General features: G+C 32.6%; 1 protein-coding gene across 1 annotated transcript; it reads left to right on the forward strand.

The window, feature by feature from the left end:
* The first annotated feature begins 15,606 nt into the window (after positions 1-15,606).
* LOC148609436 (uncharacterized) lies at positions 15,607-16,883 on the forward strand. The gene has a single exon (XM_088540717.1). It carries the CDS (start codon positions 15,845-15,847, stop codon positions 16,877-16,879), a length of 1,035 nt encoding a protein of 344 aa, XP_088396843.1. The 5' UTR covers positions 15,607-15,844; the 3' UTR covers positions 16,880-16,883.
* The last annotated feature ends 2,265 nt before the right edge of the window (positions 16,884-19,148 follow it).

The following is a 19,148-nucleotide window of genomic DNA, read 5'->3' on the forward strand; positions in this document are numbered from 1 at the left end:
GTATTTTTGTAGATTTCAGTGTAAATTTCTTGTTCACAGACATACAAATGTAAACTGCAAATTTCGCTAAAAAATATCACTACTCTGTTCTACACTAGCAATAAAAACAGTATTCCTATCACCAGTTTTGAAAATTTTAAATAACTGTGTACATACAAAATGAATAAATAATGTATATCTTTAACACTTATCTAATACATTGTACATGTAAGAATGTCCATGAAAATCAGCTCTTAGAAAAGGTTTACTTTATGTAGTCTTGATAATTCCAACACATTTTCAATGCACTTTCATGGACACAGAATTTCTAACAAAACTGTGTCTTTCTTGTGTCATGAGAATCCTGTTTCTTACTTTATGACCTGCATTCTAAATAAATGTGTCTGGTATATCTTGACAATATACAAAAAAAAAGAACCATATTGATAATCAGTTATGATTAACATGGATATAATACACATGTACATTGTATTACTATTTCTTTAAATTCCATACTGAATAGTGCATTCCAAAATCTGTATCACATGCAGTATCAACAGGAGACTCCTATATGAACTCAAGGGCCACTGGCCAGCGGGGTAATATAGGTCGAGGGTTGATACTACATATCGAACAGATTTTCATGTCGTGTTTATTCTTTCTTATATTTTTTTCTTTACAAAATATACTTCAATTGTGTTCTGTGCAAGGTGTGATATATGATAAGCAATGTATGTCTAAGGGTGTGATATAGGGTATGCCATATAGGTCTATTGGTGTGATTTAGAGAAAGCAATATAGGTTCATGGGTGTGATATACAGTATGTGATATAGGTCTAGGCGTGTGATATAAGGTATGCAATGTATGTCTGTAGGTGTTATATATAGGGTACTTGAAATGGGTTTAGGGCGTGATATGCAGTATGCAATATACCGTTAGGTCTAGGTGTGTGCGATATAAATCTAGAGGTGTGATATACAGAAGACAATAAAGGTCTAGGGGTGTGATATACAATGTAATATAGGTCTTGGGGTGTGATATATGGCATGAAATATAGGTCTTAGGGTTAGATATACGGTATGAGATATGTCCATGGATGTGATATACAATATGTGATACAGGTCTAGGGGTGTGATATAGGGTATGCGATATAGGTCTGTGGGCACGATATAGGGTTTGCGATAAATATCTATGGTCGGTGTGGAAGTTTGGATTTTAGAAACATGTACAAGTGTATGTGTAATGTCATGACTCATGTATCCACTCACGTCCCAAGGACATTATTTATTTCATTGGATACCCCTCTTTTTAGATAGTGATGAATGTGATGAATATGCCACATGACCTCATTTCATCCTTATCGTTGAAACAGAGACATTGTTAATGTCTCTGCTTTGAAATCATAATAATTTAACAATTCTGTTTATTTTCTATTTTAAAAACTTCATTGTTTGCTACATGTATGTACATGTGTGTTTACTATTTTATTTTATTTATGTACATGTACATGTAGTAATTAACATATATGTACACAGTGCTTGCATTTTATGTACAGAAGTTAAATTTCTCGGATCAAATTAAGCACACATGAAATTTTCCAATAAAAATGAGGGGGGGGGTCAACCCCATGCACCCTCCGTTGGATCCGCCACTGTAATCTGTACTTATTACACAAAAAGTGTACATTGCAGCTCCGAAAATCCGTCATCAGAAGCTCCCGACATCTTCATTAAAAGGGTCATATCGAGAGAAAAAAATGGCAAATCTCGATTGAGCTTTCCTCCCTGCGAGTGCGAATGTTCGGGCCAATTTGACAAAATAGTCCAGCTCTCTGCGTCAAAATTTAAATAGTTAATATCATATAATCATTCAAATCTTGCAGTTTTACACAAATTAAATAGCCTTGATATCGTTATACGACCATATATCGTACGTAAAGTAAACATCACATATTTGACATGGAGTATGATCGGCGGCGGAGTGATATCTTAAAGCAAACTTTGCATGGAGAACAATCCGCGGAGTGTTATTTTGTTAGTTATATGTTGAAATGTCTACCCTGGTTACGTAATTTATATAAATAGACTTCCTTGACAAAAACTGCATCACCACGTTTATCTTACCAAAGAATGGATATACAAATGTGGCTGAAATTCCTGTCTGGATGGAATGGCATTTCTTTCTAAATTATAATCTTACTCCGGCATCTGATTTCCATTTATTCACTGATGCTACTGACTGCACTTTTGGGGATATTTATGGTACCATGTGATTTCAAGGGAGGTTTCCTTCACAGGTTTTGCACATCAAAGAAGCTTCTATGGCCTTTGAGTTATATCCTATAGCTATGGCTATAGCCTTGTGGTGTAGTATAATGTACTTTGGCTAGGTATAGAAATGTGTTTCATTGCGACAACATGTCTACAGTAGCGATAAAAAACAAAGACTGCAAAGTTTCGACAGCTAGCACCATGGGCAGATCAATTTCAAACACCTTGTATTCAGTGGATTGATTTTATGATACACGTATGAAGGAACGGTTATGGAACGCTTCTATTAGTGCAAATACCGCAGCAGCTAATAAAACTGGTTTTGAACTTTTCTCCCAATTTGTCACCTTGTATGGTATGGCTAACCAACCAGGAGACCTGCCTACTATATAAGAAGAGTTATTAATTAACTTCGTTACATACTGTTATCAAGACTTAAATTTCAAACTAGCCACTTTAAGATTTATCTATCTGGGGTTAGGCCTTTTCACTTAAGAAAAGGTAGAAAAGATCCACTCACGTATAATGATAGGTTAGAATGTATATTGAGAGGTATTAAAAGAATTCAAGGTTCTGATTTAGCTTTAAAGAAAATACTTCCTGTAACTCTATTTATTTTGACAGTGATTTGTAAATTATTTTAAAAAGACGTTTGTCTCCTTGTCTAGACTCTACGATGCTAGCACTTTGTCAATTACCTTTTTTTTTTATTTTACGTTGTGGGAACTTTACTGTCACCAGTAAATGGATCATGATAACTGTATCTTAATGCAAGATATTACTTTTGATATAAATAGGTCTTACTATGTTTTGAATTTGAAAATGTCGAAGACTGATTCTTTCAGACAGGTGTAAATATTCATATTTTGAATCCGACAGTATCAAACCTGTACAATGTATGAAACAGTTCATTGAACGTAGGAAGAAACAAGTGCAGTTAGTTCATCAGCTCTTTTTATAGACTGCGAAGGAGCACCATTGAGTAGAAACAAGTTTATTGGCTTTTAAGACATGCATTATCTTCATTAGGTATTGATGATTCCAACGGGTCATTGCTTTCCTTTCCTCGTTTGTCTACCCCGGACTTGACTTTTTATGAGCAACTCGGCGGTTGTTTCTAGAAAAGCAGAGGACGCTTACCCTACCGGTGCACCTGGTCCATGCTCCCGGTTTTTATGGAGTCCGAGTTGCTCATTTACTTTTGTTACTTTGTATGTATGATTTTAGTTACTTTATGTTCTTTGTTGTGTATGTCTGTTTTCCATGTCGAGTCTGTCCCTGGATTGCATTCTTTTGATTACCGCTATAACCTTGGTTCTCTTGATTACTCTTCCAAATACAGTGGTCATTCCTTTTCGTATAGGGACAGCTACTACTGCAGCAGCTGCGGGAATCGAAGATCATTTGATTCAAACTTTAGGTCGATGCTCATCAAACTGTTATACTAGGTACATTAAGACTTCAGTAGATACAATTATACATGCACGAATCAAATGAATATTTCTATCCGATGTTTATTGTCGACTATAGTGGGTTACAGCACCTACATTTAAATGTACAATTCATATTAACAATGGAGCAGTCTTCTTTGGGGCACTCTTTATACTCATTTTGGCGTTTTCAATTTTATTTGTCTGGAATTATAATCCCCAATTCAGTTTGCACAAATGCTTTTATGTTATTAACCTGCTGGGCTCCCATAGGTTATCTTTTACTTCCTTAAAGTTTTTTCAATGGTTAGAAATCAGTTGTGGCATCTGCCGAGCTCCCGCAGATATCTAGTCCACAGCTTCCAAACGTCAGTAGGTGTGTTTGCCGCCCCCCCCCACCAGGTATTAAGATAAGGTTGTAGGCGTGTCTGCCGGGCTCCCCCAGACACTAAGATTTAAGATGTAGGCGTGCCTGCCGGGCTTCCCCTAGGTACTAAGATAAGGTTGTAAATGTTTTATGTTTTTTTATTATTGAATATTGTGTTTATGTAAATATTTTGTACTGATGTTTTACTTAGTTTAAAAGTAGTTATTTTAGTAGATTTATTAACTTCATGTGTTTACGTTTACAAAGGTGTTATAGGTTTTGACTATATACATTCACCAACTTGAAAACTTGTAAGAAACGAATGTACAGTAAGACAAGATGTACGTATACATGTATTTACTACATGTAGTTTTTTTTAAATTCCATGAAACTTACACAGAGGTATTGTCGGCAAAATGATGGAAAAGATGTGACAGAAGTTTGATATTTGTTGAACTTGCATAAATGGGCACCTTAGAAAGTGTTCATCTGCTAAGTATGAATTTGGTTTCTCAGTATGATAAAATGCATACAGATGTACAAGATAATTGAATGCGTTTTCATGGTTAAGAGTGCATTTGGGAAGGTGTGTATCATGTTCTTGAGAGTATATAAAGTGAAGAGGTTACCCATGAAACATGCTCACTGTGACGTTTTCAAAATATAAAAGATAAGCTTGAATATATTCAAAGCTTCATTCCTACCACTGATCATCATATACTTTATGATTTAATAATGCATTTAGATACATCTGCGACATTTTCGTCTGCACATTTAATTAGAATTACACATGTATACGGTATACGGTATTGCATAGATTTAGTAGTAGTAGTTCTGACCGTTTCGATGGAAACACCGTAAATAAAACCTTTTACCTTGCAAAGGTAGTAATTTGGCCTGCTTATTTTTAAACTTATCCGTCATTGTGAATAGACTACACATGTATCTAAAAAATTCAAATGCACCTTAGAAATAATGCGAAAAGCATGTACTCCTATGATAATTGTCAGATTTTTAAAATAATATTCACGTGCTTTATATAATATCATTTATAATGTGTTAAAATTCGCTACTTGTTTCCCTTCACATGCATTAAGATATTGTGTGAGACCCTACATTTCAGTTGAAAATATAAATGTTAAATTCATAAATATGGCTACAATCACTTATTTGAAAATAAGTTTTTTTTTGAATACCGAAGCGGATTCCTCCCTGGATATTCAATGGTGCACCAATTATCAGAGCTTTATAATTCTGTTCTTGATGAATTAGAAAAAAACAAACAAGTTGTTTCATTTGTTGTTACTTCTCGAAAGCGTTTGAAAGAGTGTGGCATAAAGGTTTACTGCATAAATTGAAATCATACGACATAACTGGAAATCTTTTAAAATGGTTTAAAAGTTATCTTAAAAACAGGGAACAAAGATCGAGTTGTAATAAAATATACAATGTTCTCCGTTTGCAGTGTCTCGGCTAGAGTTCCACAAGGCTGTGTGCTAGGTCCTGTGTAATTTACCTTTTTTGTCAACGATATATCCGAAAAGCTTATTCATTGACAAAACTTTTGGCAGATGATGCATCATTTGGAGTTTCTGGAACCGATCTTGTACATATTAAATCCATCATTGATCATGATCTTACTGACTATACGACTGGTGTACAAAAGTGGTTGATGAAATTTAATCCGGATAAGACGGAAGTCTTAATGATTTGAACATGAGTATATCTAATATCAACATTAACTTCAATTATAGAGCAAATCCAATTGTTGACTCGATCTCATAAACACTTAGGGGTAACATGTAGTCAAAATGGCAAATGGAATGTTCACATTAACAACATCATAAAAAGTGTTATGAAACATATCAACATGATGCGATAGCTTAAATGTAATTTTTTTGCAATACTCTTAGAAAAACTTATCTGTTTTACATACGGCCAGAGTTATAGAATATGCATATGAAGTGTGGGACAACTGTGGTGCAGTTTATTCCAATAAGTTAGAAAATGTCCAACTTGAAGCGGCTAGACCTGTTACAGGATTACGTATTTATTAGATAGATCTAATCCACGGCGAAACTGGATAGGAAACATTAAAATCTAGACGCGAGAGAAGAAAACTTCAAATGATGTGTACACTTAATAAATATCACCTCCATTTCTGTGTAATCAACTTCCGCAAACGATTCAATGCACTATACTAAATATCCCCTAAGAAATAGTGCAGATATAATATTACTCTTCTGTATACTCTCCATAACAGCAGAATCATTTATTCCCTTTACGATAAGAAATTGGAATAAACTAGACCAATCAACAAGAGATTTGGATTCGTTATCAAAATTCAAAAGCGAACTAAAACGTACAGTAAAAACCAATATCAGCTATAAAGTCAGCCTAATAGGTCAGCAAGTAGAGGAGCACAATTTGGTCCCATTGAAATGCCGACCGTTTCTTGAAAAACGCGTCCACCATACTGGAAAACAGGTTGTCGATTAAAAATTCCAGCATTTTGTAAACATCTTCCTCTGTATATTTGGAAGATGATTTGGACTTATTTCTTACAAAGTATGAGAAATCTCTACCAAGTACTATATATTTGTATCTAGGTGTATCATCTATTTTGGAAAAAACAACGATGTATAATGTTTTTCAGTAGGAATTAAAGTGAATATGGGGAATAGAAGTATACAGTGTTGAAAAATCATAGGTTTTAATGCTATTATATTCAGATAATAGTCTTGAAGTGATTGTCTCAAAAAGATCTTTCGAATTTTTCTGGATCCACATTGAATTAATACCACTACGGGAGTAACAAGTATTGTGGTAGGACTCTCTTTGGCAGATGTGAGTATAAAAGTTAAAAGTTTTGAAAGAGGTTTGGTGGTACATTTTGCAAACAAATGTGCTTTAAACATAATTTTAAGATGCTTATGCATTGCATGCGTAAAAACTACTGTGTTTACTTGGCAATATTGAGTTTTACTGATCAGATTATATGTCTATATCATTATGCACCTTAGGTTGAACCAAAAGAAAATGAAGTTATGATTATTCCCGCGTATTGTAAAACAGTACTTGTAAAACGAAACATTTGAAGACTGCAAATCTCACTATACCATATATACTTTACCAAATAATGTAAACTAAACCATTGATAGAAACTTAAACATAAGTCGACAAACATTCTTAATAATTATCCTTTCGCGTCATAGTTGGTCAAATTTGAACAAGAAATAATAATTAGCTAGGCTTGTTGGTTTTTCAAACAGAGGTTTAGAACGGAACATTTTTACATATTTAATTTAACAACAAGTACTATACTATGATCTTTGAAGACTAGTAGATTATTAGATTGAAATTGTGGAGATTCTAACATGGTATGAAACATTCGCTTTGTAAACCAAGGAAATCTCTAAATAGCACAAAACCCTGCCCGCACTTGCGCAATCATTGTTATGCTTGGATCATTTTTCATTGTATTCGTCGATTAAAATCGTTTACTAATTTTGAAAGCAACAGTCAATAATACTTCTTGAGAAACACTTCTATTCTATTACGATCTTAGCGTGCTACATAGAAATATCTAAATGTTTTGGTCGAACGTCAGGCTATTCTATCGATATTCCCAAGTAAAGGGTCGTTTGCACATATGGCTTCATTACCAGTACCACCGTTGAAGATTGGTGAATTGCCAGGTTTTAAATCATAAAACAATTTACCAAAAAGAGGATCTGATAATCCCATTAGCAATGAACGTGTTCAAAATGCCAGTTGGCTGCAGTATTTTTGTTTGGCACTTAATAAATAACTGCTTCATCGGCAATTCTCTGCAGAATTTCTTTTTGATGATACCGGAAGTGGTGCTCATTCTTTATAATGCTAGTTTCAAGAAGCATGTCAAAGGATTAAGATGGGATTTTTTTGACATAAGAAATTAATAGTTAAATGCCTGAAATGACAGACCAGTTTTGATGTTTTGTTTCCTACCAAACAACCACATGTAAATAGCTTTTGTAATGTTTACGAAAGTGATCCGTTTGTTAATTCAAAGCCATGTGTTAGTCTATTGTCATGAAACAACTTTCATCGTCGGAAGCAAGGAAATAAGTAAGGCGTTTATCGTATATAAGTGTAGAGTATTATTTAGTAGTGGATAAAATGTTACCGGTATTTTTCAATTGATACAGGAAGGCCAACGTTTATATCTTCAACTATTCTGCAATTCATAAAGAGTACAAAAAGAAAAACAAACAAACAAACAAAAACAAAACAAAACAAAACAAAACAAAACAAAAAACAAAAACAAAATTTAAAAACAACACGTTAACAAAATGATTGACAAAACAGCTCATGGTAATGGCGAATGCTTCTCCCTTTCACTTTGAAATCATATTTAGATATATTAATTACGTTACTATTTATGTTCTCATTACTAACAGCTTTTATTTAATTTTTTTCCTGTCGATTTCCCTTTCTTAACAATTTACAACTGAGAAATAGATAAAGTCCTCCCAAAAAATAAATAAACAAATAAATAAATAAATAATAACATGGAAAGAACCGATCGTAGGATTTGTCTTGAGTTGTCATATTACATTGTATCTAAAGTTTTTTTGTATGTTTTCTTCTCTTCATATATTGCTTTTGGTTTGTTTTTATTTTTAAGCGTTCTCAAGAATTGTTCTAGAAACTGTCAGAACACCACAAAGTATTACATTTTGTTTGCTTAAAATTTTGTTTTCAAATTCAGACAGAAGGAAAGTACTTTCAACTTATCAGTGGGGGACCAGCTTTGCCTTTTAAATTATATATTATTTCTATTTCAACTTTAATAAATTGTTAACAACAAAGTAATTATTAATATTTGGACATGCACTGAAAAGTTTGACTTTTTTAAGGATGCTCGATGCTATGTTTAAAAATATTAACAAGGATATCAAAGAGTTGTTTAGGAGGTAGACCTAGGATAATGGACATAACTTTTGAAATCAGTGATATGTTTGTATCATATTTAATTATACCAAAGCCTCTCCAGCTTTCGTTTGAAGCAGAATAAAATCAATCCAAGTTAATTTGATGCTTACATAAGATTGGTGTAAATTGCCGAATACAAACGTTCCAATGATTTTTAAGTGTGTCCCTTACCTTAGGTCTACCTTTTTGAACAGAAAAAATATGGGTCATTGTACTTGTGTTTTTTTTTTAGATGCATTCATATGAAATTTGGGGAAAAAAGATTTCTCTGGACTTTCCAAAGGTTTTGACTAAGTAGGTTTTATCTATAAAAATCCCGAGGAAATAACTCTTCAAATAACAATTAAAGGTGTGTTTAATTAAATTTATAAAATTAAAGAAATTAGGGGGTCACTGGACAAAACATTTTAATGTATGAAATAGACTACCTCAGAGGAGTCCGAAAATTTGGCAAAAATGACTGAACATGAGCAATGAACATTCTTAAATAAAATATAAAAATTCAAAACCCAATATATGCTTAACTATCATAAATTCTAAAGTTTTAAGATAACCACTTTTTCACTGTTTCATGAAATATTTAATTATTAGTCCGCGTGCACACATATTCATCAAATATCCGAAAAAGTTGGTCAAAGTGAGATTAATTGTTAAATATTTAATGCATGCACTAAAAGTACAAATATCATAATACAAAGACTCCCTTCGTGTCTTGTTCCCATGGCAATGTTAATTTTCTTCCAATAATGCGATACACTTGTCCAACAGTTAAATTGCTGTGGACAAATCAGGGACGTCCACTCATTGTTTACAGAAGCGATGAATTTAAATACTTCAGATATAAGGAGAGTGGATAAAGATATATGAATGGGTTCGAATTTTCATTGAAATAAATAGAGTCTTAACAAGGTAAGGTGTACTTCTTAATTTTGCACGAAAATCAACTTATTTTCAGGTAATGTATTTTGTATGGGGTTTATCGGTATATTCTCATCTGACATTAACTTAAAGCCAGGGGCGGATCCAGACACTGAGAAGGGGGGTGCCAGTCGGGCCCCAGAAAAAGGGGTGCAAAGACATTATTTGCCATTTTTGTCAATTTTACGCACGAAAATGACAAATTTTCTATTAAAAGGTGGGGTACCAACCCTCTGCATCCCCTTTCTGGATCCGCCACTCTAAAACAGCAACCCGTTCGAGACACAATCAAAAGATTCCCCATTGGTTAAACAACTATATTTTTAACACTAAAAATAACGAAGAGTTTATCTGATAACCTATACCATAAGTAAAAAAGAAGGGTGTAAGTGTAAAAGTATGTTTGCCATGGTGGTAAAAAATAATATCTGAAATATTTGTTTAATAAACCACTACCAAGGTTGCGTTTATCATGTGTTTTTTTTTCTGAATCCAAGTTTATATGATAATTGTGTATTGTTGTAGACGGGAATAAATAGGGTTAATGTTATTAGAATACGCGTTTGTAATGGACATGCAGATTCAGACTAAAACATTACATTGTATTATATCGAATTTCATTCATTAAAATACTATATATATTTAAACATACGGTAGACGGGTTCATGATATCAGACAAAAGTGTTTAATCAGCCGTGAACATATTAACAAGAATGATTGGTAACAATAAACTTTCCTCAGGGAAAACCCACTCCAGCGACGTCTGGTCATTTTTATACACGCACAGTAAAACCTGGACTGCATGACGGATTTGTTAGGTTAAGGCAATTTTTTGGTTTACATAGGTTAATAACTCATTTAAACATCCAAGAATAGACTCCAGAAGATATTTACACGGGTTACTGGTCTAACAGTAAAACAGTCTCTTAAGATCACACAATCTTAAAATAATTTGGTACAAACCTCTCCGAAAGCATTTAACTACATAACAGGTTACACAAGGGAAAACTGGAATTTGATAACTATTTTGAAATTTAGAAGACAAAATATAAGATATTTATGCCGTTTTAGGTCCCTGAATATGAAATTGCCTATTGAAACAGGTAGATGGAACAATATAAGTTGGAAAAAAAAGAATATGCAATTTGAATGATAGCGAAGATTTGGGATACAAATTCCATTTCTTGTTCAAATGCTCCCATTTCAATGTAAGCAGAAAGCAATATCTCAAAACCAAATTTACAAATAGACCAACGATTCTTAAACTTAAAGATTTAATGAAGTGTGATCGGTTTGTAGAATTAACAAACATATGTAAATTCATAAAGATTATTAACAATAGGTTAAACTCCTCGGGGTAGCAAATGATATGATATCATCATTTATGGCTTAACCTTCATTAACCATTTGTATTTTTGTATGTAATAATATGTAATATACTTATGCTTCTCTATACTATGTACTTTTGGTGATTGAGAATAATGATATTAACAATAAGATTTCAAAAAGCGTCTTGAATAAAACCAAGGTTGCTGCGTTTTGTATCCATGAGAAATGTGAAAAGACGAATCAAGAATATCTGTTATGGGAGATGACTGACGATCAAGAATATCTGTTTTGAGAGTTGACTGTTACTAAGGGAAATAAGTTTCTTTAAGAAAATGAGTTTCTTTTTCTCAATTGCGACAGTCATTGGATAGTGTCCTGATATTACTTGACACATATCTGATCTGGTTCTGATTTTTAAATCGCATATTTGTTTCGCAATGAAATGTTAGAATCGATTTAACACATCAATGTCTGAAGATTTTAAATTGGTCCTAGCATCACATCCGTACAGGACAAATGGTAGCACTATGGAATGGTAAGGCTTTGTGAGAACACATGGGTTTATGGATTTGCATTTAGTTTATTCAGAGCAAAGAAGGAACTACGTCCTTTTCGACAGGTGTTTGATGATTGGGGTCCAATGAATTAGATGTGCAGTTCATAAGAATACTCCTCTTGTGTTGGAGGTAATATTAATTGTCCATCTATACATTGATTATCGATTTTTAGAGGGCGCGGCTCCCTTGGATCCGAATATGCATCTTACTCGACACCCCTTATCCCTTAAGCAAACAGAGTTTCTTTATAGCTTGGATTAGTTAAATAATTACAAGTGTTTGACTTCTGTGAATTTCAAATATAAATTTAAGACAGCCTGCATAATATCTAAACCAAATATCCTAATCTTACTCTGTGATAACCAAAGTATCAATGAGAGTACTCATCATACATTTGAGTGTTTTGACTACTAATTTTTACACTTCTGAAAATTAGGCTACTTATATGTATAATATGTGGTCGACGCAATATTTCAACAAAAGAGGCATGGTATTGATAGAGATTAAAACGAAGATATCGGGGGACAGAAATTGAAAAATATAATTATGGATGGGCAAAATAAATAAGTCTTGGCACAGTGGCGTAGTGTCCCTTTACGGTGTATAAGACCAAGCTTCCTCATTATACAAAGAAATACCGGTAGTGTAGCGGAATTGGTCGATAACATACTATGTCTGTCGTCAATTTGACTATCCTGATCAATTGCAACATGATGTACCCTAGCTACACTTGCTTCGAGTCTCTGTTTTATCATGTAGAAATTTACATTGTAAATAGTTCAATCTTTCTTTGTGCTGAAGACGTTAAGTAAATAATTAAAGGGTTTTTAGCATATGAACACAGATCTAGAATACCGAACAATTTAATTCTGCATGTGGACTCCCTTTAAAAAAAACTGCATCACGTGTTTTATAATGCGTCAGAATTGGAGCAAAACATCGAGAGCACATCTATATCAAAACTACAAAACTAATGTTGATCTTTGTGAAGAGTACCAAGATCTCTCTCGTGGGTCTGTCAATGTTGTCATAATGCAATACTTAAAACACCCCCCCCCCAAAAAAAAAAGAAAAAAAAAGGTTTTTTCTTCAGAATCGAATATGACTAAAGCATTAATACCCAAGAAAAAAGTATTTGAAAAGAGATTATAACTAACATACATATACAAAACGCAACAATATTAGTTCATAAAGTGAGATATATTCTGAACGAATAAAACTAAGACACTACCATTTGTTTTTATTGAGGTGGAGTGGCCGGACGGCTAGGATAAAATTTGAAATAATAAAGGCAGGATTGAAATTTCCAAGAAAGAAAAAAGCAGGACAGCCCATGAAAAAGAGGCAGAATCTATTATTGTGCTAATATTTTTTTGTTTTTACATATATGGTTTCTCCGTAATCTGTTGACTGAGGTAATACATTTTGTATAAAATATTTACTTAACAAGTATGAACTGGTTATATACATGTTAATATTTTGTTGAAATAAAACCTTTCTGTACACAAAATTTTAAAATAGTCGAATACGGTACATAAGGGAAAAGTTCATCCGATATCTATAGATGTGTTACTGTTACATGCTTCGGTGATTTTACTGTGCCACTTTTACCTCAGGGTACTTATAACAGGAAAGGAACACTCATTAAAAGTTTTCAGCTCAGCATGTGCTTATGCTTTATGATGTCTATCTAACGATGGGCTTTGTTTGTTATCAAAATAAAAATTTATTCATTGGTCAAATATTTTTTAATGATATTTTCACAAATGTCCCGCTCTAAGAAAACGAATGTTTAATATTAACGTCAGACACTGTTATGGAGTCAACGTTCATTACTATCGACTTCTCAAAATCTGACAAATTTTCGGTATTTTTCTGTTTGATGGACGTTATTTATCGGTAAATATAGGTTGTATGGACCACGTGGTCTGGACAGTAGACTATAGAATAGTACTATTGTTATATTATAATTCAATTTTTTTTTTTATAAAAATAATGGAAGTTTAGCGTAATTGAGTTTTGTTTTGTCGTTATTGCAAGTGTTATATATCTTCAATCTCAAACATTTTCTGATTAACTGAAACTTTATTTCTTGGAAATTGTTGCCATTCGCTATAGCAACCTTCATTAAAGAACATCGTTTTTATATAGAACTTTCTGTTTTACATCAGATATGCGTGTATTTAACTTATGTTATATTGTATTTTTCTAATTTTAAGTTTATGAGATCAATTATCATAATTATTTACTAATTTTTAGCATCTTAAGTGACAGTGCCTGTAACAATCAGGCAGTGGGTGAAACATGGTATGAAGAAACCCACCATTTTGAAAATGTAATTTGATTATTTGCTTCGTCGGAATCAAGGAAAAAAGACAAAATTTTCCGTATTAGTTTGATAAATAGAGCTAGAATTTCATTGAAATGCACTAAAAATGAATATTTCAAGGACAGATAACTTTGCCAAAACCTCATTTTTCTAACATTCTACTGAAAAATTTCTTAGCAAATCCAGTGATGCAGAAATCAAATAGTGAGCTTTTTTAAACAGAGGAATCATCCTTGTATGAAATTATTATATTGTCAGATCGGTGGGTCTTAGACATGCATGTTTCTGATTTTTCCCATTTTGCCTGCTTCTTATAAAATCTTACACTTAAATGTTAAAGGATACTGCAGAAAAGCGTTATGTTAAAACAAACATAATTTCTTGTCAAAATAAAACTTCCTTGTTTCATATGAACTTGTATGTTCTAATATTAAGTGTCTTAACAAAGCTTTTATTTCCTTAATTTATTTTGTTTTATCTGTGTGTTCAGTATTTTGAGGTTTTTTTTTTTTATTTTCGTGTTGGTTACTATGCACGCCATATTCGGTTTCCAGGCAGGTAACATTTTGTTCATAATAACTAATATAATTTTACAATACTCACGTTAATTTTGATTTTATTCTATTTATCTTTAGTTATTTCTTTTCATTTGCTCAAACAGCAATGATTTGTAAAATCAAAATTTATAACAAAGACATTAGAGCTAGCTAGCGCTTTAACAGTTTTATTTTAATATGTCACATTTTAATAAGATATTTCACAATCATTCTCATTTTTTAATATTCTTTTATTTTTCTTTATTTTTCTTAAAATAAATTGTCAAGCGTTTGTTTAGTTGGTATCCATGACAACAATTACAGATTGAATAAATATGTTTTATTTCACATGGTATTTTGTTCAACAGTTTTACTAGCAAATGATATACATGTAGATTGACATTTTTGGTTTAATTATTTTCCTTACAAAATTTTGAAATTCACAATTCAGATCAATACATCTGAAATTTTGTGCGAAAGTTAGTATTCTGATTCACATGTCAACCTTCAAATAAAGAAAGTCGTTTTTATTTAGTACCTTCTCCACGTTTCACACCAGGCACCCGAAAACCCATCAGACAATAAAAGGGAAAAGTATTAAACGACACAAGTTTCATATATATATAAACGTCTAAATATGTTTAACATCACCAGAAGATGGTAAATTTTACCATCTTCTGGTGATGTTAAACATATTTAGACGTATATTTTATTTATTGTGATGTTTCGCATCGTTTTTAACGATCCATCACCCCGTAAGAGTGATTGTTGACTATTATTTAGACGATTATATATATATATATATATATATATATAGTGTCTCTTTGAACATAAAATTAAATTTAAATTGCAAATCTCTTAATTCTTTGCTTTACTTATACATCATAATTGCTTTGATTACTTTCCTTCCAGGTTGATATACCAAAAGAATCTCTGTCCGGTGTTTGATACATGTATGAACCTCGAATTTCAAATGTAGTTCGTGAATTGGAAGATAAACAACTGATTTAGAATTACATGTACCCTTGTGTATCCTTGTGAGATTTAGAATTACATGTGTCCTTGTGAGATTTAGAATTACGTGTACCTCTGTGATATTTAGAATTGCGTTCTTCCCCGACAGATTTAGAATTGAGATACCAGTTGTTCATATGATAGGTGACAGAATGAAGTTGTTCAGTGGATATATCTGTGTCATCTACCCACTGCTATTTGTCTTGAGTTTCCTGCATCTCAGGAACACTCCGCCTCTCAAATCTACGATTGGTCGATACAAGTCACAGATGTACTTGCGAAACATATTAAAGGAACAGTCAATGTCAGCTAAAAACTTAACTTTTATAGGCAAAAAAGCACCAATGACGTCACCTTTTCTGGACAAGGAGTCCTTTCTAACTATGTTTACATCTTTTAATTCATCGATGGAAAAATTCTACCTGTACAATAATACTCTAATGAACTGGATGTTGATGAAACCAAAAGTGGTGCTTATTCTTTTTTCTGATGATGCTAGTTCGAAGAAACATGCAAAAAAATTAGGTTGGGATTTGACATTAGACATCGGATTAAAGGCTTGCAATGGAACACCAGTTTTAAAAGATATGTTTCTTACCGCACAATCACACGTGAATAGCAAGTTTTACGCGTATGCAAATGCGGATATTCTCTTTAACCGTGGACTTATGTTGACTCTGGATGCATTAGCTTCTAATATAGGTCTCAACAAAAAACCATTCCTTTTAACGGGGAAAAGAAGTGATTTGTTACTCAATAAACATAAAATAACTAGCATAGTTGGAAACAAAGAACTTGATAATGCCTTCATGAAAAGTTTGATATCATATGGGTATGCAGAGGATTATTTTGTTGTTAGTAAAGTGTTCCCATGGAAAATTTTTCCGAATCTTGTGATAGGCAGGCCAATGGTAGACAACTACTTAGTTTTCATCACAAGGAGGAATAGAATAAATACAATAGATGCCTCAGCAACTATCGGTGCAATTCATCAAAAAACAAACAGTCGGAAAAAAATAGTTTCATACTGTAACAAAGATATTCTAGGCAAACTTTGGGCTAGGCGAAAAATTGCTCGGGGTAATGTAGAATGTTCCCCTTTTGAAAGTCGATTTAGGTTTGACGGAAATGTAACATTTATGAGACGAGGTACTTACACTACTGCCTGCTAATCATTAAATAATTCTAGCTTTATTTGTCTTTTTTATTCTGTGGAAATGCCCTGTTACACAGGCAAATGTGTCACACATGATAATCATATGGTTTGCATCATATGATTATCATATAAATTGAGCACCATATAATAATCATATGTTTCGGTATACATATGATTATCGCATGATTATCATATGATAATCATATGTTTTTCACAAACTTATGATCTTAAAATTATTTGTAGAGCTGCAGCATCCGGGACTATTGTAAGTTCTATAAATAAAACTTATATATACAAGTTATCTATTAGACATCCAAATATGAACTTAATGATATATAATTAAATCTTCCGACCGCCTAAAAATTTTAAGATTTCTGTCAGTACTGCCTGATAAAAAAAGGTTTAAGATATCGTGCCTAGTTTTCTATCCCTTAACTGGTCGGTAATATTTGTAAACATTCTTACAATATTACTGTTAGGTACTATCAGTTAATTCACATGCGCTTCGGTCCAATATACAAGATGTTCGTTTAAGGAACTACTCTGCTGAGTCTTGCACCACGAAACTGGCCCTTTCTTTTACCATTATATAACACACAATAGTGAAAAGATGAAAAGAGTTTTTTTGTAAAAAATGCATCTAAAATTAATATCTTGTGGATAGACTATAATTTTTTTTTCTAGTATTGCAATTATAGATTATATATCTGCTGAGGCTGTTTGGGGATAAGATCACTCACATATACTATGATGTCTAACAAGGAAACATTTCGTAGAATTTAATAATTTCATTTTGGGAATAGTTACGGTTAAAATATTCAATTAAATATAGACAACACAATATTAGGTGTCCGTTTATACATTAGTGATATTAGACAAAATTTCTAGATCTTTTTTTAACTATAGCCGGCCATTTACACCAAATATGGACAGCAGCATTAGACCAGATCACCACCTAATTATCATATAATGGTGCAAATAAGAATTACTTTTACACCGCATGAATTGAGATATATAAAATAAAGTATGGCTTAAGTTAAGGGTCGTCTTTTTCTTTAAATTGCAAATTCTAAAGGAGGATTAACTATAAAGATTCAACAAAATGTTTAAATTGGGGGAGTGTAGTATAAATTTGACTTCACAACATACAAATAAGTGGGACAAGTAAGTGTTTATCATCAGTATATGCCCGGGGCACGTCTTTGTATCTGGTATTTGATGCGTTGCTTAAATAAAAGTATCGCCTTTTATAATAGTGGACAGTCCCATTTAGACTGAAAAATGGAGTTGTCCATAAATTATTAGTATCTTATTTAAAACACACAATATTACATCAACAGATACGTATACCCGGTACATATACTATATGTAAATGACCACATTACATTGCTCTAAATATTTATTTTTACTTCTTGTATTTCAAATGTATGAGATTGGCAGACGATATTTCCCAAAATGCTTCATGGTTTTCATACAAGGCACGAGTATATCTTCATTTATAAATTGTAATTACAAAAATATGTACCAGTCACGTATGAATACTGAACATTTCGTTATGCTGTACACATGTTTCAAGTTGTAATATGGCACGTCGTATTTAAATTTATTCCATGTTCAAGATATATCTTGTACTTTATAATATATCTGTGTGTTCTCAGACATGTCCGTTTGCTGTTTAATGTTGTTTATACAATGCCCAGTTTTTCGTCTATCTCCTTAAGGCATAGTATAAAAGCACAGGCCCTTGAGACCACGATTTTTTTATCACATAAAAATATCATTAAATCATTTTGTTTCCATATTTGGAGTTATTATGTGTGTTCTCTGACATGCCTGCTTGCTATTTAATCCTAGTTTTTCGTTTATATTCTTAGCAGTATAAACAGCATGCAATAACAAGCGCAAATGATTTAATGATATTTTTTGTGATAAAAAAAAAATGCTGGTCACTGTGACTTCAAGCCGTACCAACGAAAGTTATTGGCACTGCTCTAGCAGTACCTACCGTAATAGGCGCTACGCCTTCTAAGCAACTAATATGAAACGGACAATGCATACATCTATTAATTTTGTCAACAGCAAAGTTTTTTTTGTGATAATGAAAACCAGAGACATAATTATATAACATCATTTATTTATGTCTCCATGGAAACTTGTCGATGAATGCAAACAAAAACAAAAACAAAAACAAAAACAAAAACAAAAACAAAAAACAAAAAAACAAAAAAAAGCAAAACATAACACCCCTTTAGCAGTTGTCTTATGAAATAATTACTGCCAGTTTT

Source organism: Perna viridis, chromosome 8 (assembly GCF_037379345.1).
Source record: "Perna viridis isolate PV_CMFRI_1.1 ecotype Kerala chromosome 8, ASM3737934v1, whole genome shotgun sequence".
In the NCBI taxonomy this organism is placed as follows: Eukaryota; Metazoa; Mollusca; class Bivalvia; order Mytilida; family Mytilidae; genus Perna; species Perna viridis.